Source organism: Mixophyes fleayi (assembly GCF_038048845.1).
Source record: "Mixophyes fleayi isolate aMixFle1 chromosome 2 unlocalized genomic scaffold, aMixFle1.hap1 SUPER_2_unloc_1, whole genome shotgun sequence".
Classification (NCBI taxonomy): domain Eukaryota; kingdom Metazoa; phylum Chordata; class Amphibia; order Anura; family Limnodynastidae; genus Mixophyes; species Mixophyes fleayi.
The window spans coordinates 78,953-106,330 of NW_027445878.1; the positions used below are offsets into that span (position 1 = coordinate 78,953).

Consider the following 27,378-nt stretch of genomic DNA (forward strand, 5'->3'; position numbering starts at 1 on the left):
CTCTCACCCAATCTGTGCTCCTTCAAGCGGGCACTTAAAACTCACCTGTTCCTTAAGGCCTACCAACCATCCACTTAACCACTCACCCTTCTGTTTCTCCCCTGGCTCCTTTCCTCTCTCCCCGTTGCTTCACTGGCTCCCTTTTGTGCCTGACTTTGTTTACCCTCCCTTAGGATGTAAGCTCGAATGAGCAGGGCCCTCTTCCCTCCTGTCTCCATACCTGTTCTTCTGCTCCGTCTCTACTGTATCTGCCTGCTTGGAGTTTCTGAAGTACTGGTACTTTGTGTTTATTGTCCTGTACTGTTTTACCCTGTATAGTCTACTGTTTGTACCATGTTCGGCGCTGCGGAAACCTTGTGGCGCCTAACAAATAAACGATAATAATAATAATAGAAATAGAACTTGCACAAGGGTATGAAGCAAATCTTACTGCATTGCATGTCTAAACCCAGTTAGCTAACTGCATGAAAACTAGTTTAAGAAAAGACATTCTAATCATCATTACACCAGAATATGTCAAAACAACTTCAAAAACTGGTTACATAAAAACTTGGAGTTCTATGCCTACAATGTAATGCTTTCTCTTATTAGGACACCGAGAAAAGATGTGTAAATGCAGTCAAATTGCACATATTTTACATAACACGGCAATATAACATTAATCCTTTGAACAGTGTAGTATATTACAAGGCACAAGGGTTTCGGAGCGTGCTCCTCCGGAGAGGGAGGACCCTAGACCACCAACCCCTAGAAACAAAAGGTCTCGCAGGGGTCAGGGTTTGTTTGGCCCCCTTCGCCACAAAGCTAGGGGGGCCTCTTAGCCCCTGGGATCCACCTGAAGCTTCACCCAGGGCTCGGTGAGCCAAGTGGATACGGCCCCAGCCGGGTGGCTGGGCTAGTATGGGTCCCCTTCGCCTGCCACACTAGGGAACCCATTTTGCCCCTGGGATCCGCAGAAGCCCTGGGCCAGGTATAAAAATTGTCTTGCACAGTGTGTACATTTTCTCATAGAAATCTGCAATTTCCATGCGAGCCTGACCAAAAAATACAGTTCTGACAAATGTGAAAGCAGTTCTACCTAGTGAGGAGCTGTCCCACCAACAGCATTTCTACCTGTAGTTACCACTTTATTGAGTTGATTGTACAGTGAGGTATAATTTGTCCTGATAGAATTTTTCCTACTAAAGGAGCCCCTTCCCCTCCAAAGGAGGCTTTTCTAACTCCATAATCAAAGTGGAGTATTTTGCAGTAAAGTTGATATATTAATGGCACACAAACTGCATGAGTTATTTTTTTTTTTTTTAGAAAATGTGTATTTATTAAACACAACAATTTAAGTAGCGCATATCTAAAACACCCTGCCAAGCTGATCCAAAGAAATTCTTTTGATATGATTTTTATACTTTTGAAATAAAAAAGATTTTTTCCAAAATATGTATCCAATGTACAGATATCTGTGAGAAGCTTAAGATATTCACCAATTGTGCAAAAGCTCTCGGCTTCTCACAGACATTGCACTGGGATCTGAATACACTTCTGTGTATATCTTTACCAACTTTTACCAAATTTTATTTACTTTTTCAAAATTGTAAAATTTGAGGTAAAACACTTTACTTTCAAATTTGATACAAAATAGAGCTATCTCATACCCCTGGGAAAATATGTATATTATACATATATTTCTATATAACACTATATCATATATATATATATATATATCAAACAAGTTGTGTTTTTTTTAAGACTTTTTAGAAATTGTAACGTCTAAAGACACTGCACAGATTAGCTAGTTTACAGTTGTGTACATATGGAGGAGTGTTGGACAAGGGATATTCCTTGTGGCTTAGAATATACTAGAAGAGGTACATTAGAAAAATACAAATATTTGATACGCACCATTTCCTCATCCTGCTGAAGTACAAAAGTAGCAACTTGCTGCGTGGATGTCTTATGGTTCTTCACACCAACAGTAGTGTTTACCACTTCATCTCCAAGATTGCGCTGATGGCGTTTCCTTTGCAGCCACTCAGTCACCTGCAGATGATAAAGTCATTTAACTTATCTACAGTTTACCTGGAGGAAACAGAGGTCAGGTATTAGGGTGTTACTTACTGTCATGTTCTGCACTACACCCGGTCGTTGCAGGTGCTTGAGAATGACCACAGCCTCCAGATAGTAGAGGATTGTCAGCTTCTCTTTTTCCTCAAGCTTCTGATCTGTTTTAGCTTTCTCAATGGCTTCAAGAAATCCAGGCTTTGCCACCGCCAGAAGCTTACGGTACTCCTCTGGGGGTTTAATGTCATCACTCAGCAAGTTGTACCTGTAAATAATACATACAAGAATGATTACACATGCAGCAGTTATAATATAATTGTACAATAATGTAGGACAGCCGAGGAGCTGTTGTAGGTACCTAGACATCCTGACTGTTGCAGTGCACAGTTTCTACCTAGAGCTTATGTGTATCTTTTGAATAGTTATTTAAAAGCAATTTCCTTTACCCTTGTCAGAGAGGTCTATGAGGAACAAAACTATGTATACCTGAAGTAAAACTGTGCCTGCTCCTGAATCCGTGCTTGAGTGTTACCTTTTTGCCACGATCTCCTTTGAGACGGCTTTATTGATGGCCCCTTGGATGTCCTTTGTCCGATTCATAAAAGATTGAAAGGCTTCAAACAGGTCCTTGTTTTGAAGCACCAGGTTGGTGGATGTGATCTGGTACTGAACAAACCTCTTCAAGCTCTTAAGATAGTTTGCAGCAGTCTGGTTCGTTAGTCCAGTTTCTCTAAGCTTGTTAAAATACTGGATGGTTTTTTCAATGTCCAGTACAAAATCCAAGGAGACTTTTGTTCTGTCCATGTAGAACAAGTACCTTGCGACATTTTCCACCTAAGATTAAAAAGTCCCACTGAACCATCTGACTTGTCACATTTGGCAGCTGATGCCTAGGAAGTGTTGGTTATAAAGGTATATTGGTGTTTACAAAGCCTGTTTCTTAAAAAAAACAAGTGTGCAGGCAGTGACATAGGAAGTGTAACACTGGCACAGGAAATACCTGGCAGCCATGTTCAGTTCTCAGCACATACCACATAGTAAGGACATTTTTTCACAGCTCTCCAGCCTCTTCTTCATTTGAACTCAGACAATTCTACAACAATCAGCTTCACAGGAAATCTTCTGTGTACACATCTGTGAGAATCTAAGACACTACATCTGTTTTGATGACACACTCGGCTTTTCAAAGACAACCTTATATGTAGGGAGCCCTTTATGCACTCACTAAGAGTGTCAGCTCCCTGGGAGAGGGTTCTAGGTCAGATGCCAAGTGAGACTGAGCTATCTGTACAGCACTGCGGTATATAAATATATGATGTGCTAAAAGCCACCAGGTCACATGTGACCTCCCCTTTAATATTCTGTCCATATGACCATTATACACTGTGCAGGAGGAGACGGATATATATAGGAATTGGGTAAATATATATATATATACACATCACTGCAACAGTTTGAAAAGATTAATGTTATATAGAGATACATATTTTTAAAGACAACCTTATATTTACAGTATCTAAATAAAAACTACAGTGATATTCAATAAAATTATATATTTATTGGACAACTGGTGATATTAATACATAATTAACAGTTAATGATATAGGTGCAACTATTTATGAACATATTAAAAATTTGAAAATAACCCAAACAATATTTTAAACCAGGACACAAAAAACTAATCGTCTAGAAAAGAGAGGTCAGCCCCTTCCCCTCCAAAGGAGGCTTTTGTAACTCAATAATCAAAGAGCAGTTCCACTCCAGGACTGATGTCCTCTGACGCCATCAGTAATATTGAAGATATGGAATTGTTGAAAAGGATTAAAGATATTGGCTTAATGTTGAACTTGTGTCTTGAATGATTGATTTTTCTACCAAAAGTCGATTGAAGGTGTGGGTGACAACTGCATGGCGCAGTTGTTGCGTCCACACACAAACGTTTTTGCTTTGAGTCTTTAAAAAAGTATAGGTACCCCATTTCTCCCATTTGGGTTGTTTTTAATCTTCTTTCCCCTTCATCATGGGATATTAAAGTTCCATGGTAGTCGCATAAGATCTCCCCTTTCCGAAACAGCCTGGTGGCAACCACTTTCTCTCCTTTAGTTTCATCTGGAATGATTGCCAGACCCTTCCATTCCTGACGGGAGATCAGATGCTCTACATCCTTGTTGTCTTTTTGGTCTTTCGGACGCTGTGGCTTCCAGTTCGCTAAAATCTCACAGGTTCTCGGGATGTTTTGTTTCCATCCCTGGAGCTCAACATATTTAATAATTTGACGTTCCTCTGGAAGCCTTGTCCGAAAACGACCTGAAGAAAATTGACAAAACAAATATTAGAATGGCTAAAAAACATTTTAATAGTGCATAATCAAAGGGCTGTCAATCTTGTATGGGTTTGAATTAAAGAAATCCAACACATTATTTAGCCTTTTTAGGGGAAACAATTTAGTTTTAGAAACAAAAGAATGTAGAATTTCTTACCAATAATATCCTCCATTCGCATCTTATTCTGCGCCTTCCGCCACTTGTCGTAGCAAAAACGACCTCTAGGAAGTTGCAGGCACTCTTTAAGAGGTGGAACTTCACGGTCCATGAGAAGGGGATATGTCAGGATGAATGACGAGTATACATCATCTTTCATCCTTTTTTGGGGAGATTGGGGTACCTCAACATCATCTTCCTCTTCTACCTCTCGGTTTCTTTTGGTCGAAGAAGATTCAGCAGTTCTGAAAATTCAAAGTCAATGTTATATGTGTTTCTGGACAATGAATTATAGTGCAGTTTCCCCTAATAATATATTTACTTTGTCGATGCTTGAGGTGGTTCCTTGGGAATCGTGCTATTTATAATTTCTGAGGCCATCACCAGGTCCTCTATGTTTTTCATCCGATAAAACCGCTCTGCGGTGGCATCCAAATGTGCCAAATACTTGGCAAATGCACTCTTTTGGCCATCCGAGAACTTAGAGGACACATAAGTTTCCATAACGCGGCGGATTTCCTGGCTTGTGATGGGTTTCAGATTAAATCTAGAAAGGGAAAATAAAGTATAGTAAAGTAATGAAAATGTTAAGAGTATGGTAGCAAAATTGACCAATGTTTTTGCGTATCTCCAATGTGTTTATCCCCCCATGAGAAATGTAATATAGCTATGTTACGTGCAGATAAACAAGTCATCTTCACTTACTTTTGGTGGAACCTTGAGAGGTCATTGGATGCATTATATATTTTTTCACCCGTTGTTGAGATGAAAAAATATGCGCTGTCCTGGTTGTTCTTGAAGAATGTGGTTCTGATCTTCTTGAAATAAACATCAAACCACTGAAAGGAAAGAGAAACAAATGTTACCTTTGCAGACACAATAGTTACTTGAATGACATGTCATATCTATTTATTTATTTTTTAATGAAAGGAATCTTATTTACTTTTTCAAAATCGTAAAATTTGAGGTAAAACACTTTACTTTCAAATTTGATACAAAATACAGAGCTATCTCATACCCCTGGGAAAATATGTATATTATACATATATTTCTATATAACACTATATCATATATATATATATATATATATATGCCAAACAAGTTGTGTTTTTTTTAAGACTTTTTAGAAATTGTAACGTCTAAAGACACTGCACAGATTAGCTAGTTTACAGTTGTGTACATATGGAGGAGTGTTGGACAAGGGATATTCCTTGTGGCTTAGAATATACTAGAAGAGGTACATTAGAAAAATACAAATATTTGATACGCACCATTTCCTCATCCTGCTGAAGTACAAAAGTAGCAACTTGCTGCGTGGATGTCTTATGGTTCTTCACACCAACAACAGTAGTGTTTACCACTTCATCTCCAAGATTGCGCTGATGGCGTTTCCTTTGCAGCCACTCAGTCACCTGCAGATGATAAAGTCATTTAACTTATCTACAGTTTACCTGGAGGAAACAGAGGTCAGGTATTAGGGTGTTACTTACTGTCATGTTCTGCACTACACCCGGTCGTTGCAGGTGCTTGAGAATGACCACAGCCTCCAGATAGTAGAGGATTGTCAGCTTCTCTTTTTCCTCAAGCTTCTGATCTGTTTTAGCTTTCTCAATGGCTTCAAGAAATCCAGGCTTTGCCACCGCCAGAAGCTTACGGTACTCCTCTGGGGGTTTAATGTCATCACTCAGCAAGTCGTACCTGTAAATAATACATACAAGAATGATTACACATGCAGCAGTTATAATATAATTGTACAATAATGTAGGACAGCCGAGGAGCTGTTGTAGGTACCTAGACACCCTGACTGTTGCAGTGCACAGTTTCTACCTAGAGCTTATGTGTATCTTTTGAATAGTTATTTAAAAGCAATTTCCTTTACCCTTGTCGGAGAGGTCTATGAGGAACAAAACTATGTATACCTGAAGTAAAACTGTGCCTGCCCCTGAATCCGTGCTTGAGTGTTACCTTTTTGCCACGATCTCCTTTGAGACGGCTTTATTGATGGCCCCTTGGATGTCCTTTGTCCGATTCATAAAAGATTGAAAGGCTTCAAACAGTTCCTTGTTTTGAAGCACCAGGTTGGTGGATGTGATCTGGTACTGAACAAACCTCTTCAAGCTCTTAAGATAGTTTGCAGCAGTCTGGTTCGTTAGTCCAGTTTCTCTAAGCTTATTAAAATACTGGATTGTTTTTTCAATGTCCAGTACAAAATCCAAGGAGACTTTTGTGCTGTCCATGTAGAACAAGTACCTTGCGACATTTTCCACCTAAGATTAAAAAGAGAGAAAAATGAGATTAAATACCATGCTGAAATAAAATGAAGCTGATATAAAGTACATTCCAATAACAGCAACCAATACTATGGGTTCTATATAGGAAAGTAATGTTGTATACAGTGAACGGGATATTAAGAGAAAAATGGTAATGTTTATATGTAGGCATGGAGCGCGAGTCTGTTGTATATAAAGGACCTATCACTGAACATTACTGACTATGCAACATATAAATGGCTGATGATTATGATAGGAAATACAAGATAATGTAATTGTTTATTACTACTAAAATTTGTACCTCCTGCTGGCAATTTGGTACATTCAAGGTATGTGTCAAGTGCTTTTGGAATCCTTCAAGGATGGGATGCTCCTTGCTGTGTTTGTCGTATAAACCAGCTTCAGACATCTTCTTCCTTAGTGGAACACTCCAGTTTGGTGCGTTATCACTGGAATTAAAGACAAACAAAACAAGTTATATTATCATTGCGTCCAAATATTGGTAACAAATGAAGCCCAATGATAGAGAGAGTGAGAAACGAAGGAACAAATGTATGATCCACTTTACTTACATTGCTTGATTTTCATTATGAATTTCATCATCATCTTCCCCATCTGTATCAACATTAACTGATGGACGTCTGTCCTTAATTTGGTTGTGTTTTTGCAGAGGCCTAAGGACACATTATGTAACAAATAAGAAATGAACAGGTTATATAAATAAATGGTGATGATGATGATAATACAAGGCCCTGACAATTCTGCAAATTATAAGAATGGGTGGGGGGGGGGGTAGCATTGACAGGTGCAAGATATATTATCAGTTATCTTATAAATAGTAATACTATTAATTATTACATTGTTGCTTTAATGGAAACCTGAAGTTATGTGAAGCTATGGAAACAGATTGTAATTAGAAATAACCAATACAATCTTTACAGACCGTGCTGGGGTTGGTGAGGGTTTTCCTTTAACGTAAACTCCAGACTGCTCAAAAAACCTGACCAGCTCCTCCATGTGTGCCGCACTGAAGGTTCTGAATCTGTTGTCAGTATAGTTAACTATGCTGAGCTTTTCCAACATCTTCCTCATGTTGGAACGAGCTTCCTCTACCAAAATGGGGATGCTTGAAGGATCTGCCTTCTTCTGGCACACTCGTTGGAGATGGACTGATAAATTTGTGTCTAGTTTCTCACAGAACTTGCAGACCAGTGGAGTTCTGTGAGACCTGCCAAAAAAGCAAAATATTAGTTTTTCAAAGACATATAATAAATTTCAAAGTATATAATAAATACAGGCTGCTAGCTACATATATTTACAGATCTCTAAATAAAATTGGTTTAAATACAACATTTATATGCAATAGAAATATATATTTATTGGACAACTGGATAATAGAATGTACTAAATAAATGAGAGCTAGAATCTGGTTGCTATAAGCAACATCTCAAACTCAGTTTACTATCCCTATGTGTTTTTGCCAACAAAAATAACTGAAATGCTAATACATGCATACATGGCAGTTGTTTGTAATTCTATATAAAAGGAAACAATTATAAACAAAAACATATGTAATATTGTATTTACACTTTTGTGAGAAGCTAAGATCGTGCATCACTTTTGCACGTATATATATTAATACACACATTAAAGTGAACATGTTAAAAGAAGTGTTTTTTTTTTTTTTTTGCCATAACCCCAAATGGTAGCTAACATTGTTCAAAATAGTTGAGTTCAAACATACACAGATAAATACCACTTACTTTTTCTGGATGGCCTCCATTATGATAGGAAAGGCAGGATTTTAGTTTAGCAAAATGGAAGGAGATCTTTCTTGACTGCAAATGCTTTCATAATGGAGTTTTTAGAGGACTTTATAGTGGTAGCTTACAAAATGAACCAGAGACAACCTCAGGATAATTTGCAAAAGGTGTAAAAATTTACAGTTTTGAAGACAAGAGATTCCTGAGTCACTTCTAACTCATTAACACTAGAATGACATTTTGACTTGTAAATGATGTATGTATGCAGCACAGGAGATTCTAAAACAAGGTTATTGTGACACTTTATTTTATATATGTTCCCAATTCAGGGATATGGGAACATTCCATTAAAAAGCCTGCATTTGCTTTGTTATCTGAATTTTGCATTTTGTGGCAGCTCATATAATTTTCTTGCTGCCTTAATGGAGCAGCTACAGACATTGTCTGGATATTTACACAAAGTATCTACAGGGCTCATTCATGTGCAGCGAGAGTGTTGTGAAAGGAAATGGCTAATAAAGGTGTCTCTCAGGTATTCCCATCAGATTTGTGGCTCCAGACATATTTACACAAAGCACATCTCACACCCAACAGATTTACATCCCTAGCTCAGAGCCATGAGATGCAATAGACTCTGCGTCTTTTACTGTTACACTAGCTTATCAATGGATTCATTTGATACAACCTATTTACCCTGCAGTTATGAATTATCCCTTGTAAATAAATGCAAGCTCTCTAATTTACACCTAGGGGTTAGTGTGTGTTTATACTACCTATTGAAGGGAAGTAAATTAGCTAGGGAAATACATGATCAAATACAATGGATGTCTGTGATCTGCATATCTAAAGCTGGTCTCTGCACAAAGGGTTTACCTAACTCAATTACATGTTCTTGACCTCATTTGGTCACACCTTTATCTGAATTGACCATCAGGTTAATTTAGGTATTCATGCAAAGATTTATTTGGGTCCTGACATCCAATATTCTATTTCAGCATATCAGATCTATGCTTTATCCTGACAGTCTGGATATTTACACAAAGTATCTACAGGGCTCATTCATGTGCAGCGAGAGTGTTGTGAAAGGAAATGGCTAATAAAGGTGTCTCTCAGGTATTCCCATCAGATTTGTGGCTCCAGACATATTTACACAAAGCACATCTCACACCCAACAGATTTACATCCCTAGCTCAGAGCCATGAGATGCAATATTTCATCTAAAGAGTAGGGATCTTCAATAGCCCTTTTCTTGCTGAAAGGGACAATGAGCAGACATATATAAATAAAGCCCCAGGATTTAAATAATTCACAGCTGACTTGAGTATACTTGGCTGGGGGAGGAATTATGGAGCGAGTAATATAAATAAATATTTAAACCGCAAATGCGTTCAATTGTGTTCTAAGGATGATGACAATCAGACAATGTGAGATAAATACCGATATGAATTAAAACAAATATTTACTGAAACATTGTCTAACTACTCAGTTTGTTAGACAAATGTTGTCCCCTCATCATCAACATCAACATTTATTTATACAATGGCCTGTGTAGCTATTACATAGTTACATTATTTTACATAGGGACCTGAATAAACTTTCTTTTACCTCATGAATTATCATGGAAAAGAATCATGATTGTATAGAATTTTTGTTTTTTCTCTAAACCAAATTTGTGTTAGAATTTCCTGGGTGCTGAGACACAAGATCATTTATGATATAGTTGTCATTTTACATAGGGATCTGAAACAACGTACCTGTCCCTGAGGAATCAAATAGTAATTTTCAGAATCTTAAATGATTTCACCTAAGTCTCTCTTGAAATGTAGAAGTTAGCAGAGTTTTATCTATTGGTCAGGGGATTGATATATTGCAGTAAAACACTGCCCACAGATAATAAAAGACCTTTCCTTGTAGGAGGTTACAAAACATTTTGTAGTGAGAGAATATCTTAGGAGCTCCCTTCAATTGCTGTCTGATCACATTTCAGCCACCCCACCCCTGCTTCCAGAAAGGTAGGCCTGAAAAGGGTGGATGGGGGAACATCATTCAGTTGGGCATAACTCTGCAGTGCAAGGCCGTAGAGAAGCGAGGAAGGACTCCTTGGAAAGAGGAGGGTGGGGGCTTCAAGTTCTCTATTAGGCACCTGGGCCTTTGGGGCCCTTGGAAGGGCCAGACTCACTTTAAGTTGTTGAAGGTTTTATGAGAGCTATTGCAAGGTGCTAGCGCCCTTGGCTCAATGCAGTGTCCTTCCTGGGGACCCACAATTATGAGACTGGTACAGTTGAACAGGGGGGACTCTGAAGTGTATGCGCTTTAAATTTGGCATCACTGACCCATTTGTAAGCGGAGAAACACCCCTTCAAAATTATCAATAACAGGCGGCATAAAGCCCCAGGAGGCTGATACCTGGATACCCTATATTCATCATTTCATATCTCAGGCCCCCTTAGTCCCCTAGGCTATATAGAGGGGTCATAATTTAAAGGAGAGTCCCAGCTCTTTCAGGGTAGCACTGGAATTGTAATAAACCCAGCAGAGCAAGAGATATCGACATTCATATCGTCCTATTACGTCTTAAGGCCTTACCGACAAAACTGCACATGCTAGAGGCATTTTCTTGCTCTTATGGGTCCAAGAGTATCCCAGACTCTGGCTTTGGCCTTAAACTTTAGCAGACAATCCCATCTTTCAGGGAACATTGAAAGCTAATCAATAGCCCCTCCAGAATCGGAGAAATCGAGGTTTCAGCCCCCCACCCCTGCTTCCAGAAAGGTAGGCCTGAAAAGGGTGGATGGGGGAACATCATTCAGTTGGGCATAACTCTGCAGTGCAAGGCCGTAGAGAAGTGAGGAAGGACTCCTTGGAAAGAGGAGGGTGGGGGCTTCAAGTTCTCTATTAGGCACCTGGGCCTTTGGGGCCCTTGGAAGGGCCAGACTCACTTTAATTTGTTGAAGGTTTTATGACAGCTATTGCAAGGTGCTAGCGCCCTTGGCTCAATGCAATGCCCTTCCTGGGGACCCACAATTATGAGACTGGTACAGTTGAACAGGGGGGACTCTGAAGTGTATGCGGTTTAAATTCGGCATCACTGACCCATTTGTAAGCGGAGAAACACCCCTTGAATATTATCAATCACAGGCGGCATAAAGCCCTAGGAGGCTTATACCTGGATACCCTATATTCATCATCTCATATCTCAGGCCCCCTTAGTCCTCCAGGCTTTATAGAGGGGTCATAATTTAAAGGAGAGTCTCAGCTCTTTCAGGGTACCACTGGAATTGTAATAGACCCAGGAGAGCAAGAGATATCGACATTCATATTGTCCTATTACGTCCTAAGGCCTTACCGACAAAACTGCACATGCTAGAGGCATTTTCTTGCTGTTATGGGTCCAAGAGTATCCCAGACTCTGGCTTTGGCCTTAACCTTTAGCAGATAATCTCAGCTTTCAGGGGACATTGAAAGCTAATCAATAGCCCCTCCAGAATCGGAGAAATCGAGGTTTCAGCCCTCCCACCCCTGCTTCCAGAAAGGTAGGCCTGAAAAGGGTGGATGGGGAAACATCATTCAGTTGGGCATAACTCTGCAGTGCAAGGCCGTAGAGAAGCGAGGAAGGACTCCTTGGAAAGAGGAGGGTGGGGGCTTCAAGTTCTCTATTAGGCACCTGGGCCTTTGGGGCCCTTGGAAGGGCCAGACTCACTTTAAGTTGTTGAAGGTTTTATGAGAGCTATTGCAAGGTGCTAGCGCCCTTGGCTCAATGCAGTGTCCTTCCTGGGGACCCACAATTATGAGACTGGTACAGTTGAACAGGGGGGACTCTGAAGTGTATGCGGTTTAAATTTGGCATCACTGACCCATTTGTAAGCGGAGAAACACCCCTTCAAAATTATCAATAACAGGCGGCATAAAGCCCCAGGAGGCTGATACCTGGATACCCTATATTCATCATTTCATATCTCAGGCCCCCTTAGTCTCCTAGGCTATATAGAGGGGTCATAATTTAAAGGAGAGTCCCAGCTCTTTCAGGGTACCACTGGAATTGTAATAGACCCAGGAGAGCAAGAGATATCGACATTCATATCGTCCTATTACGTCTTAAGGCCTTACCGACAAAACTGCACATGCTAGAGGCATTTTCTTGCTCTTATGGGTCCAAGAGTATCCCAGACTCTGGCTTTGGCCTTAAACTTTAGCAGACAATCTCATCTTTCAGGGAACATTGAAAGCTAATCAATAGCCCCTCCAGAATCGGAGAAATCGAGGTTTCAGCCCCCCACCCCTGCTTCCAGAAAGGTAGGCCTGAAAAGGGTGGATGGGGGAACATCATTCAGTTGGGCATAACTTTGCAGTGCAAGGCCGTAGAGAAGTGAGGAAGGACTCCTTGGAAAGAGGAGGGTGGGGGCTTCAAGTTCTCTATTAGGCACCTGGGCCTTTGGGGCCCTTGGAAGGGCCAGACTCACTTTAATTTGTTGAAGGTTTTATGACAGCTATTGCAAGGTGCTAGCGTCCTTGGCTCAATGCAATGCCCTTCCTGGGGACCCACAATTATGAGACTGGTACAGTTGAACAGGGGGGACTCTGAAGTGTATGCGGTTTAAATTCGGCATCACTGACCCATTTGTAAGCGGAGAAACACCCCTTGAATATTATCAATCACAGGCGGCATAAAGCCCCAGGAGGCTTATACCTGGATACCCTATATTCATCATCTCATATCTCAGGCCCCCTTAGTCCTCCAGGCTTTATAGAGGGGTCATAATTTAAAGGAGAGTCCCAGCTCTTTCAGGGTACCACTGGAATTGTAATAGAATCAGGAGAGCAAGAGATATCGACATTCATATCGTCCTATTACGTCTTAAGGCCTTACCGACACAACTGCACATGCTAGAGGCATTTTCTTGCTGTTATGGGTCCAAGAGTATCCCAGACTCTGGCTTTGGCCTTAAACTTTAGCAGACAATCTCAGCTTTCAGGGGACATTGAAAGCTAATCAATAGCCCCTCCAGAATCGGAGAAATCGAGGTTTCAGCCCCCCCACCCCTGCTTCCAGAAAGGTAGGCCTGAAAAGGGTGGATGGGGAAACATCATTCAGTTGGGCATAACTCTGCAGTGCAAGGCCGTAGAGAAGCGAGGAAGGACTCCTTGGAAAGAGGAGGGTGGGGGCTTCAAGTTGTCTATTAGGCACCTGGGCCTTTGGGGCCCTTGGAAGGGCCAGACTCACTTTAAGTTGTTGAAGGTTTTATGAGAGCTATTGCAAGGTGCTAGCGCCCTTGGCTCAATGCACTGTCCTTCCTGGGGACCCACAATTATGAGACTGGTACAGTTGAACAGGGGGGACTCTGAAGTGTATGCGGTTTAAATTTGGCATCACTGACCCATTTGTAAGCGGAGAAACACCCCTTCAAAATTATCAATCACAGGCGGCATAAAGCCCCAGGAGGCTTATACCTGGAAACCCTATATTCATCATCTCATATGTCAGGCCCCCTTAGTCCCCTAGGCTATATAGAGGGGTCATAATTTAAAGGAGAGTCTCAGCTTTTCAGGGTACCACTGGAATTGTAATAGACCCAGAAGAGCAAGAGATATCGACATTCATATCGTCCTATTACGTCCTAAGGCCTTACCGACAAAACTGCACATGCTAGAGGCATTTTCTTGCTCTTGTGGGTCCAAGAGTATCCCAGACTCTGGCTTTGGAATTAACCTTTAGCAGATAATCTCAGCTTTCAGGGGACATTGAAAGCTAATCAATAGCCCCTCCAGAATCGGAGAAACCGAGGTTTCAGCCCCCCACCCCTGCTTCCAGAAAGGTAGGCCTGAAAAGGGTGGATGGGGGAACATCATTCAGTTGGGCATAACTCTGCAGTGCAAGGCCGTAGAGAAGCGAGGAAGGACTCCTTGGAAAGAGGAGGGTGGGGGCTTCAAGTTCTCTATTAGGCACCTGGGCCTTTTGGGGCCCTTGGAAGGGCCAGACTCACTTTAAGTTGTTGAAGGTTTTATGAGAGCTATTGCAAGGTGCTAGCGCCCTTGGCTCAATGCAGTGTCCTTCCTGGGGACCCACAATTATGAGACTGGTACAGTTGAACAGGGGGGACTCTGAAGTGTATGCGGTTTAAATTTGGCATCACTGACCCATTTGTAAGCGGAGAAACACCCCTTGAATATTATCAATCACAGGCGGCATAAAGCCCCAGGAGGCTTATACCTGGATACCCTATATTCATCATCTCATATCTCAGGCCCCCTTAGTCCTCCAGGCTTTATAGAGGGGTCATAATTTAAAGGAGAGTCTCAGCTCTTTCAGGGTACCACTGGAATTGTAATAAACCCAGGAGAGCAAGAGATATCGACATTCATATCGTCCTATTACGTCTTAAGGCCTTACCGACAAAACTGCACATGCTAGAGGCATTTTCTTGCTGTTATGGGTCCAAGAGTATCCCAGACTCTGGCTTTGGCCTTAAACTTTAGCAGACAATCTCAGCTTTCAGGGGACATTGAAAGCTAATCAATAGCCCCTCCAGAATCGGAGAAATCGAGGTTTCAGCCACCCACCCCTGCTTCCAGAAAGGTAGGCCTGAAAAGGGTGGATGGGGGAACATCATTCAGTTGGGCATAACTTTGCAGTGCAAGGCCGTAGAGAAGTGAGGAAGGATTCCTTGGAAAGAGGAGGGTGGGGGCTTCAAGTTCTCTATTAGGCACCTGGCCCTTTGGGGCCCTTGGAAGGGCCAGACTCACTTTAGGTTGTTGAAGGTTTTATGAGAGCTATTGCAAGGTACTAGCGCCCTTGGCTCAATGCAGTGCCCTTCCTGGGGACCCACAATTATGAGACTGGTACAGTTGAACAGGGGGGACTCTGAAGTGTATGCGGTTAAAATTTGGCATCACTGACCCATTTGTAAGCGGAAAAACACCCCTTCAAAATTATCAATCACAGGCGGCATAAAGCCCCAGGAGGCTTATACCTGGATACCCTATATTCATCATCTCATATGTCAGGCCCCCTTAGTCCCCTAGGCTATATAGAGGGGTCATAATTTAAAGGAGAGTCTCAGCTTTTCAGGGTACCACTGGAATTGTAATAGACCCAGGAGAGCAAGAGATATCGACATTCATATTGTCCTATTACGTCCTAAGGCCTTACCGACAAAACTGCACATGCTAGAGGCATTTTCTTGCTCTTATGGGTCCAAGAGTATCCCAGACTCTGGCTTTGGCCTTAACCTTTAGCAGATAATCTCAGCTTTCAGGTGACATTGAAAGCTAATCAATAGCCCCTCTAGAATCGGAGAAATCGAGGTTTCAGCCCTCCCACCCCTGCTTCCAGAAAGGTAGGCCTGAAAAGGGTGGATGGGGAAACATCATTCAGTTGGGCATAACTCTACAGTGCAAGGCCGTAGAGAAGCGAGGAAGGACTCCTTGGAAAGAGGAGGGTGGGGGCTTCAAGTTCTCTATTAGGCACCTGGGCCTTTGGGGCCCTTGGAAGGGCCAGACTCACTTTAAGTTGTTGAAGGTTTTATGAGAGCTATTGCAAGGTGCTAGCGCCCTTGGCTCAATGCAGTGTCCTTCCTGGGGACCCACAATTATGAGACTGGTACAGTTGAACAGGGGGGACTCTGAAGTGTATGCGGTTTAAATTTGGCATCACTGACCCATTTGTAAGCGGAGAAACACCCCTTCAAAATTATCAATCACAGGCGGCATAAAGCCCCAGGAGGCTGATACCTGGATACCCTATATTCATCATTTCATATCTCAGGCCCCCTTAGTCCCCTAGGCTATATAAACTAAGAGAACTGGGTCTCTGTAACAAAACAATATTTAATTATCTAAGAAATTTGAGGAGATTTATTGGTTATAAAACAACAGCCACCAATGTGGCAGCAAATGATCCACCGCTCTTTCAAGCCTGCGTCCATTTTCTCAACGTAACGAATGCAATTTGGAAAAAACTGAGCAAAGGCGTATCAAAGGAAAGGGTCGTCAAAAGGTGAGATCAATAAACATGAATGACATTTAGGTTTTGACTTTATAGTATTCTTGCTACACTAATTTGTGACTTTTCAATTTACTTCATTTTTAATCCACATTTTTCTTATATGATCTGCAGGTTTAACACATTGACGACAGATTCCTTGCAGCCAGAGGACTGCCGCCGGCTACTGGAGGTTGCAAAACCAGAATTTTTGAATTGCATCCATCGTGCTTCTACTGCTAAAACACTAACTGTCAAACATCAGCTCAACATTCTCTACTACCTGGAGGCTTTGCTCATTCTGAAACATCTGCAAAGACCTGGAGTGGTTGCTAATATGACTGTAAGTACTATTGGATGTTGATGACTTAAACTTTAAAATATAAAAGTGGTCTTTAATGTTGATGTTATATCTTCATATTCCTAGGTTGAGGAATGGCACAAGAGGGTTCCTCACAACTTCACATCGGAGGGAACCTCTGAAAAGCTTGTTGTTGTAGGAGTGAAGCATCACAAAACTGCTACACAAGTGGCCACATTCGCACTCACAGAAGAAGAAGAAAGGGTGTGTTATTAGATCAAAGTTACAGATTGAGTTACTATATGGAGAATTCTTGCTGTACTGATTATTAACAGATCTTTATTTTTCCCTAGTGGTTCGACACTTATTACACCAAAGTTCGACCTTCCATGATAAACGAAGATGCACCCGAGGAAACGTTTTTTATATCGACATCGGGATTGAAAATTTACAATGTTTCTGTCTATCTTCGCCGTTTTCATAATCTGTAAGTGCAGTCTGGTAGATAATAGACGTTCGTACAGTACTAATAGTGCAGTTCATGGCAGCAGTAATGTTCTACCTACACTTTACATTGATGATCTTATTATACACAATGTATAAAGTGGTATTACACATCTACATATGTTTAGTTGCACTATATATAACAATACACAATACAACATACTGTCACCAGCTGCTGATCAGAAACCTGCACATTATCTGCCCCAACACATAACACAGCCCTGTACATAGTGACATTAGCACATACCGAGCAGTCCAGTACAGTCCTTGTAACATACTCGGCACATAATCAGTGGATAATTGGCCTCACTGACTGTCCAGCTTGTAGTTATATATATTAGTTTATTATTTGTATTTACTCTGTGTCAGTGTTGCACTCCCTATGTCACTGCCTGCACACCTTTATTTGTTGTAAACACTAATATATCTTTCTATCTAACACTTCTTAGGCATAAGCTGCCAAATGTGACCAGTCAGATGGCTCGGCAGGCCTGTGAGACTTGGACATTAGCTGAGTACTCCGATATTGAGAAGTGTCTCATCTCCAATTATTTGTCACACAGTATTTTGTCTGCAAACAGTCATTACGGGCAGAATACTTTGCATAATATATGTCATGGCTCAATATTGGTGAGAGATATTGGAAAGCGAAGTGACCCAGAGGAGACCAGACCAAGCAGTTCAAGGTGAGTCCCTTCTGTTTCCTGACATCAGTACATTCTCCATGGCTGCACCTTTTATCTCCTGTGTCTAAATCGCGTTTGTTATAATTCACTATTTCTTCCGTCATTTTCACTATACATCTCCGGTTCTGTTTCCAAACAGGGAAGGTCTTCAAGCCTCTGTAGGGACACCGAGGAAAGACGCCTTCCAGAAGCTGCTGGGAGAGTTCCCTGTAACACTCGAGGGACGTGTGCCAAAGTCACGTGACTGCAGACGCATATCACCGTCACATTGGCATTACTGCAGAAAGCAATGGAGAGACCGGCAGCATAAGATCAGAGTAAAGCATGTGATCAGTAAGTATAACTACAGGACATTATCAGATTTGTAGGTGATTAGCTTCAAACAAATGTACATGGTGTTGCACATGTGTGCTTGTCTAACCCATTACAACACGTAATACAAACTAATGTTTAGTTTTTTTTTATTATTCCACAGGAGCCTTTCCTGCAAGGAGACCATCAGTTACCACCTTGACCCAGTACATTCAGGAAAAGAAATGGAAACATAAGGATACTGAGGTCAATCTCCTGGTAGAGGCCTGGAAGCCAAAGTCGATGAAGCACTGGAAAGACTGTAAGGTCCTTGGAGACGATACCCATTTGCAACATTGGAAAGGACTAAAATGTTGCACAGATGCAGAAAGCAGAGTCAGGAGAGTCACAACACGGAGAGTTTTCTTGAAGGGTGAAGTTATCTGTTACTTACATGGGGACAAAATGAGTGGCAGAGAAGGAAGAATAATGAAAACAACTGAAGAGGGCTCTAAGGCCCTTTTTTTTTTACAAAGACCCTAAAGGCAAATCATGGTGCATCAACACAGCATGTTCATGTCACACAGAGCCTCTGTTACACTTCATGCAGAGAAGTCGCAAGAATTTTAATGTTTTCACATCATACTCTAAGAAATTTGGAGTTCTCCTGGTAGCTGCAAAAGACATTCCTGCTAAGCATGAGCTAAAGTATAGTGTTGAATAATAATAGTGGACATTGGCCAGCTGCCCCATTTGTTCTGATTATTTTGCTCTGTTTGCATATGTTTAACATTTTTATTATCTGTTATTGTTAATAATGTATTAAAAAATAAAGAGATTTTCACCCGAACTGACTTATTCTTTGAGCACATAAACTAAAGTAAAGAATCTTGATATCCCGCAGCTTTTCAGATATTGCAGAGAAACATCACGTTTATTAAAGCTGATATAGTTGTTTAACATACCTGAAAAGATCATATCTGTCCCTGATGAATAATATAATAGGTAAAATAATCATGTACGATTGTAAAAAAAATTCTCTCTAAACCATATTTGTGTTTCAGAATATCCTGGGGTGTTGAGACACAAGATGATTGTTGTCAGTTTACACAGGGAGCTGCACCGTTCTATTCTGTGCTATTCTGTCACCCCCCTTCATGGAGAGTTGTTAGGGTGTCCCCGCATAGGCCTGGACCAGGTATGAGTGTCCAGGTGGGTGAGTTTCTAAAGCACCCTGCCAAGCTGTTGGTAAAGGACTTTGTATAATAAAATAGGGATCTGCACCCTTCCATCACTCTGGCTTTTCACAGATATCTGTGCCAGCATGGCACGATCATGTAATAGGTAAATTTTTGATTTTTATACATAAAATCATATCGAAAGAATTTCTTTGGATGTAAAAGAATTCATATCATTGTATGAATTCATATCTTTGTATGAATTCATATATTTGTAAGAATTCATATCTTTGTATGAATTCATATATTTGTAAGAATTCATATCTTTGTATGAATTCATCTTTGTATGTCCTTTACCGACAGCTTGGCATGGTGTTTTAGATATGTTTTTTTAGACATAAAATCATATCGAACGAATTTCTAAGGATGTAAAAGAATGCATATCATTGTATGAATTCATATCTTTGTATGAATTCATATATTTGTAAGAATTCATATCTTTGTATGAATTCATATCTTTGTATGTCCTTTACCGACAGCTTGGCATGGTGTTTTAGATATGTTTTTTATACATAAAATCCTATTGCAACAGGATGTAAAAGAATGCATATCATTGTATGAATTCATATCTTTGTATGAATTCATATATTTCTAAGAATTCATATCTTTGTATGAATTCATATCTTTGTATGTCCTTTACCGACAGTGTGAGAGATATACATTTTATGAACTTCTTAAAGTAATGCATTTTGTATAATTACTATTCCCTAATGAACTTTGCCTCACATTCTTATCTTTTCTTCAATATGTCTCTTCTCAAGAATGTGCACATCCAGCAGTTTCAGTACAGGGAGCCCACGACCCCCATTTGAGGCCTACGTGACTGAGATAAGACACCTGCTGTACATCCTGTCTACAAACTGCTGACCTGAACAGGATGCCTTCAGAAACCTTGGATTCCTTATCTTCTTTTGTCTGTGAAACTATGCATAAATAAAGCTACTCTGACTTAGGGCTGGTCAGAATCAGAATCATTTTCAGCCTAAACATCTGAAGTTGTCTGTTTCTCTATCGATCGATACCCACAAGGTATAGCAGCTGGAGTTCAGGAGAAAGGACCCGTTTAGGTCATCTCTGACAGTTTCAGTGGGGACTCGTTGCCGGGATCTCCAATACATCAGACCTCCCGACAACGGGGTTCTCCCTTTCCAGACAGACAGACGTTAATCCAGCGCTGGTGAGCAAAAAGCTTTATTTTTGCTCTTAGAGCTGTCTCTGTGGAGGGGGAATTATCCCAGCTCGAGGGTACTGCAGTCTGATTGACGGAGATCCCTGAACTCTGGCAACAGATACTATTAAGAGTATCAAGGTACTTGTGTGTAATCTGTCTTGTATTGTTACATGTATTGATATATTGTCTTCTCTATGCCATACACCTGATACATCTGTACACATGAATAACACCACAGAACTCAGTCAGATCACACAGTTGACCCTGCAAATAATCTTGATTGTATACGTGATTGTGTTTTTTGATGGATTTTAATGAAAGTAGTTAGGAACATTCAGAAAGGCAGACCAGCTGCAAACTTGTTGTAAAGCAAGACAGGAACAAATAAAAGTTTTCTCATTCAAAATATATTGGACCATAAGGTAATCCCATTATGGGAAATAAAGGGTCCAAGACAGGAAAGAAATCCGAAAAGTACGGGGATCTAGACCCCATAAAGTATATGCGAAAGCATAAAGGCAAGGATTTCACAAAAGGGATGAGAAAACTGTTCAAAGCTGCAGGGGTGTCTGAAAACCGGTATATTAAAGGTTCCATTTTTTAAACAACTAATTAAAGACAATGAGAAAACACTGAAAGAAAAAGGTTATTTTGACAGATGTGTTGCATGGTGTAAAATGTCAGAAGAATTAGAGAATGACAATGATTGCTGTGATATGTTACAGTTAACAAATTTAAGTGACAATGATTAAATAGAAAATGTATCACAAGCTAAATGATATAATGACTAAAACAATGAATCAAGTAGGTTGTGTACTAAAAATGTATGTTTAAATGCTGCGCAGCTGAAGAGTGAGATGTGCCCCTCCCTTATTCTGTGTAAAAGATTTCAGTGTGTTGAGATAAGAAGCACTCTGGGTTTTTTTGTTATCTGACAATGTAACATTGATAAAATGGTTCTTCCAAGTATGTTTCTATTTTTCAATAAGAAAAATATGTCCTGAGTGCTGATTGATATTAGCATGTTGAAGCTAATGTGTATTTAATCTAATGATGGGACTTGTAGTTCCACAGCAGTAGGCTGGAAGATAGCAGTTAATTTTTCTTTCTCTGTATGTGAGTTTTATCTCCTTCTTACTGTGTGTGAGAGAGATCCGTGTTTGTCTGTCTTGACCGTTTTACAAGAGACATGTTTCAAGGTTGAAAAAGCTGTACAGTTGTAAATGTAATGTTTTTGAAGAGATGCAAAAGAAGTTTTAAAGTCTTTGGTCCGTCACAAGACTGTAAATAATGTACATTATCACTATTACTGGTTTCAGAACAAAGTTGGCTGGGGTCCAACAAGCCGTTTCTATATTTGAACAAAGTAATTTTTTTTTTTTTTTGAGAAAAATAGCTTTCTCTTTAATGAAGTTGAGGATTGTGGGAGTGAGCTTTACATGGAGATATATTACAAGCTGTTTTTATCTGTGTAAAATGGCGCTGATAAATGTTCTCAGAAATAAGGAGGGTTTGTTATGCCCATAAAGAAATGTTACGAGATAAAATGTCGTCTGTGAGCGAGAATTGTGAATATATATTTGTACTTTAAACATGGAAATCACAGAATCTGGAAATATGTGTGAATATTTGGTTTACAAAGAGATGATGAGAAAGGAGTGGCTTTGAACACTCGACCAGGTCTCGTCACTTTGACATTCCCTGTTTGTGATATTGGGGACTGCCTTTTTGAGGAAATCAGTTTTTCATTGCATGGAAGGCATAGCGTCACAGTTAAAGCTACAAAGAGAAACTTTTAAGCAAGTGTCGTATTAGCAGCTGTTCAACGTGAATTAATAACAGTTACTGTAATTCCTAGTGAATAAATGTTAATCTTTATGCAAAAGTTTTTTTTCTTCACAGATCTCCAGCAAAAAAAGACCATTTAGGCAATCCAGATTGCATTGATCCAACTTCCAATGAATAGAAGTTGCAATATGTTTTGGTCAACAGCTGAACAAAAAGCAGCTTTTGAGCTGATCAAAGATTTAATCACAAGCGCCCCAGCCCTTGGGCTCCCTAACTATGAACTACCGTTTAACTTGTTCTGCCATGAACAAGAAGGGCACGCTCATGGCGTACTAACACAAGAACATGGGAGTAGACAAAGACCATTGGGGTACTACTCACAAAAATTAGACCCCGTCATAGTGGGAGCCCCAACATGTATAAAAGCAGTAGCTGCAGCCGCTTTATTGCTACAAAAAGTTGCAGACATAGTGCTGGATCACCCTCTCACCATTCAGGTACCACACTCAGTCATGGAAATACTGAATCAAGCTAGAACAAAACACATCTCAGCGGCTAGATTAACTAAATATGAAGTAGCACTACTGACACCCTCAAACGTTACACTAAAAAGATGCACAGTTTTAAATCCAGCAACATTGTTCCCAAGTTGCATGGATATAAAAGAGGGGAGTAACAGTATAAATGCTGCAAACACTGAAGACACAGACAGTAACAGTATAGACGCTGAAGACACAGACAATACAGAGAGTGTTGAGACTGTGACAAAACAGGAAACACAACTCAAAAAAATTTTCTGTGATCATGACTGTCTAGCCTTAATGGATCTGGAAACTAAACCTCCCGGGGATGTTAAAGAGACATCTCTTAGCAACCCTGATTTACTCCTGTTTGTAGATGGGTCTAGGTACTATGAGGAGGGCTCTCCCAAAACAGGTTATGCAGTTACAACAGAAACAGACATTGTACTCCAGCAACCCCTCCCACCAAGTCAATCTGCACAGCAAGCTGAATTAGAAGCACTTATAAGTGCATGTCAGTATGCAGAAGGGAGAACAGCTAACATTTACACTGACTCCAGATATGCCTTTGGGGTTGCACATGACTATCAAAGTATTTGGAAGAACAGACACTTTATGGCCTCCAATGGTAAACCCATTAAAAATGCAGAAATCATTTTGAGGTTGTTTGCTGCATTAGAACTGCCCAAGGAAGTGGTAGTCATAAAGGTAAAAGCACACACCAGAGAGCAGACTATGGAAGTAAGAGGAAACAGACTAGCAGACCAGGCTGCAAGAGCTGCAGCAGACTTACCGCTAGTACAACACTATTTAGTGTCCACAACACCCCCCACCCTCCCTATAGATCTGGAAATGCTGAAAATCCTCCAAAAGCAAGCAGCAGTATCTGAAAGAGAGGAGTGGAAAAAGAGGGGGGCGGAACACATAGAGGGCATATGGGCCACAACAGACAGACACTGTCTCCCTAGAGTCCTTTTTCCTACACTGGCTGCTATAGTGCATGGGCCTTCCCATGTCTCAAAAAAAAAACCGCAATAATTAACACTGTATTCAGACACTGGATCGCGCCAGGCTTCAGCACAGCTGCCAGTAATCTGGTAAAGGCCTGCGCCATCTGTAACACACACAACCCTGGTCATACAGTAACAGTACCTCCCAGGGTGACACCTAAACCCCTCTACCCCTTTCAGCGCATACAGATAGATTACATTCAGCTACCCAAATGTGGAATATATGAATATGTCCTAGTAGCTACTGATCTATTCTCCAGTCTCTTCGGAAGCGTGGGGGATATCCAAAGCCACAGCAAAAAACACAGCCAAGAAGCTGCTATCTGAGGTAGTATGTAGATACGGGGTTCCAGAGGTGATTGAATCAGACAGAGGTACTACTTTTACAGGAGAAGTGATGACATCTATCATGTCAGACTTGGGAATTGCTCAAGCATTCCATACCCCCTACCACCCACAGAGTAGTGGCAAGGTAGAAAGGCTAAATGGCACTCTCAAGCTCAAAATACAGAAAGCCATGAAAAGCACAGGGATGCCCTGGCTGCAATGCCTTCCCCTCGCCCTATACTCAGTCAGGACAACACCTAATAAGAAACACAGGCTAAGCCCCTATGAAATACTGTTTGGGGGGCCGCCAAAGACAGGGTGTTATTTTCCACAATCTCTAGTGAAACACCAAGGTGAACTGACTAGTTATGTGAAAGAACTACAGAAGTCCCTCACTAACATACATTCTCGAGTTTTCTCTTCAATCCCAGATCCAGAGGATTGCACTGGAACACATGCCCTGGTGCCAGGAGATTACGTCTTCGTAAAAAGACACGTGAGGAGGTCTCTGGAACCACGATTTGAGGGGCCATATCAAGTTCTGTTGACTACACCCACTTCCGTGAAACTTGAAGGAAAGGATCCTTGGATCCACGCCAGCCACTGCAAAAAGGCTACGGTGACCCAGGAAAAACCATGAAGGGGAGTAAGGTCCTTTAAAATATTGTTTCAATAAGGGAATAGAATCCAATAGGGCTATAAATGAGTCAATATGGACCCCATATGGCCAAATACGCATTAGTTACCAGAATAAGAGTTTCCCTTTAGGGTCTGTCCCTAAATCACGCTGTCAAGTTATAGTGAATTTCACCCAACCTTATTTATCACACTGTAATTCTGAATGCAACCAAACAGTGAAGATGGAATCCGGAAAAGGTACTATTTTTTTAAAGAGTCAGGAGTGTATAAAATGTCAATATGACAGATATAATCTCACCTGGAACGGCACACTGCCTGCCTTTGACAATGACAGAGCAGAAAATGACACTTCATGTCACTTAGGACAACAGGTATCTACATATTGCCTGTTTTATGATATCCCCTACCTTTTACCAGATGATGTTTATTATGTATGTGGACGCAATGCCTACAGGTGGCTCCCCCCAAATTCAATAGGGGTATGCTACTTGGCCAGATTGGTTCCTGAATTCTATGTCATGACCCATGATGACCTCAGAGGAGTATTCAGGAATAAAAAGGACCATAGGCTTGGAAAAAGGGAAATTAAGACAATAGATACTGAACATATCCCTCTCATAGCAAAGTCCAAAGGGCACAATGTGGGTATTGGATTTGGTAACATCATTTCAATAGGGACATGGGGGTACATGGCAAACTATAATATGATATTAAAGGTTGCAGGACTTTTAGATAACATAACAGAAATTTATGACAAATCCTTTAGGTATGTTGGAAAAGAACTGCAGGCGATGAAAACCCAGTTAATACAACATCAACTTGTATTAGACTACATCACTGCTCAGTCAGGAGGGTACTGTTTGACCCTAGAAACAGAATACGGAACACATTGTTGTAACTTTGTAACAAATGACACTGATAATCCAGAAGAAGTAATAGACAGGTACATGACAGAAGCCAAGGAAATGAAGGAGAAATTCAGGAAAGAGAATTTTGACCCCGATACGGTTAATGATGGCTGGTGGACATCAGCCTTCTCATGGTTAAATCCTAGTAATTGGGGCAAAGGTATTTTCGCATGGATTTCAGGCATTTTAATATGGATAGCTAAGATATTCGCTTTATTGTTGTTGTTATATGTCATTTTTAAACTAAGCTTATGTTTTTTCCAATGCTGTTTGAAAAGGTGCAAAAATGATCTCATTCTGAATAAAAAGTCTCTCAAAAGACATGTAAAGCCCAAACCGGTATCAGATGTTTATCTTGCCCTCTCTGAGCTTTAAGGCTCTTTTGTACTCTTCCCCCCCTCAGTCTTTCCCATTTTCTTTTTTTATTATTTTTAAGAATTAGGTGTACATGAACCATAGACCTGATTGAATGTATCTTTACCATCCTCTAAGGGCCTATCAGAGGTTCCATTGAATTGAATGAAGTAGGTCGGGTGCAGGAGTGCTTCATGCACACCAAAAGGATAGGCAGGGCAATTATAAAAATGATAAAAAGAGGGGTTTATGTGAGAGATATACATTTTATGAACTTCTTAAAGTAATGCATTTTGTATAATTACTATTCCCTAATGAACTTTGCCTCACATTCTTATCTTTTCTTCAATATGTCTCTTCTCAAGAATGTGCACATCCAGCAGTTTCAGTACAGGGAGCCCACGACCCCCATTTGAGGCCTACGTGACTGAGATAAGACACCTGCTGTACATCCTGTCTACAAACTGCTGACCTGAACAGGATGCCTTCAGAAACCTTGGATTCCTTATCTTCTTTTGTCTGTGAAACTATGCATAAATAAAGCTACTCTGACTTAGGGCTGGTCAGAATCAGAATCATTTTCAGCCTAAACATCTGAAGTTGTCTGTTTCTCTATCGATCGATACCCACAAGGTATAGCAGCTGGAGTTCAGGAGAAAGGACCCGTTTAGGTCATCTCTGACAACAGCTTGGCATGGTGTTTTAGATATGTTTTTTATACATAAAATCCTATTGCAACAGGATGTAAAAGAATTCATATCATTGTATGAATTCATATATTTGTATGAATTCATATATTTGTAAGAATTCATATCTTTGTATGAATTCATATCTTTGTATGTCCTTTACCGACAGCTTGGCATGGTGTTTTAGATATGTTTTTTTAGACATAAAATCATATCGAACGAATTTCTAAGGATGTAAAAGAATGCATATCATTGTATGAATTCATATCTTTGTATGAATTCATATATTTGTAAGAATTCATATCTTTGTATGAATTCATATCTTTGTATGTCCTTTACCGACAGCTTGGCATGGTGTTTTAGATATGTTTTTTATACATAAAATCCTATTGCAACAGGATGTAAAAG

The 27,378-nt window shown here is 40.5% G+C and overlaps 1 protein-coding gene and 1 long non-coding RNA gene across 2 annotated transcripts; both read left to right on the forward strand.

The window, feature by feature from the left end:
- The first annotated feature begins 16,303 nt into the window (after nt 1–16,303).
- Nucleotides 16,304–19,410, forward strand: LOC142109511 (uncharacterized). The gene is made up of 7 exons (XM_075193693.1): nt 16,304–16,889; nt 16,974–17,111; nt 17,201–17,334; nt 17,801–18,037; nt 18,177–18,370; nt 18,513–18,724; nt 19,393–19,410. Exons 1-7 carry the CDS (start codon nt 16,671–16,673, stop codon nt 19,408–19,410), a joined length of 1,152 nt encoding a protein of 383 aa, XP_075049794.1. The 5' UTR covers nt 16,304–16,670.
- A 1,255-nt stretch (nt 19,411–20,665) lies between these two features.
- Nucleotides 20,666–26,877, forward strand: LOC142109509 (uncharacterized). The gene is made up of 2 exons (XR_012680407.1): nt 20,666–20,875; nt 24,815–26,877. It is a non-coding gene; the product is annotated as an uncharacterized LOC142109509 (long non-coding RNA).
- Nucleotides 26,878–27,378: the final 501 nt, after the last annotated feature.

Excerpts from the sequence above, each read along its gene's own strand:
- LOC142109511 (XM_075193693.1), top strand. The coding sequence starts at position 16,671 with ATGATCTGCAGGTTTAACACATTGACGACAGATTCCTTGCAGCCAGAG. Across the intron at positions 16,890-16,973 it reads GAGTGGTTGCTAATATGACT|GTTGAGGAATGGCACAAGAG; the intron begins GTAAGTACTATT and ends TCATATTCCTAG. Across the intron at positions 17,112-17,200 it reads TCACAGAAGAAGAAGAAAGG|TGGTTCGACACTTATTACAC; the intron begins GTGTGTTATTAG and ends ATTTTTCCCTAG.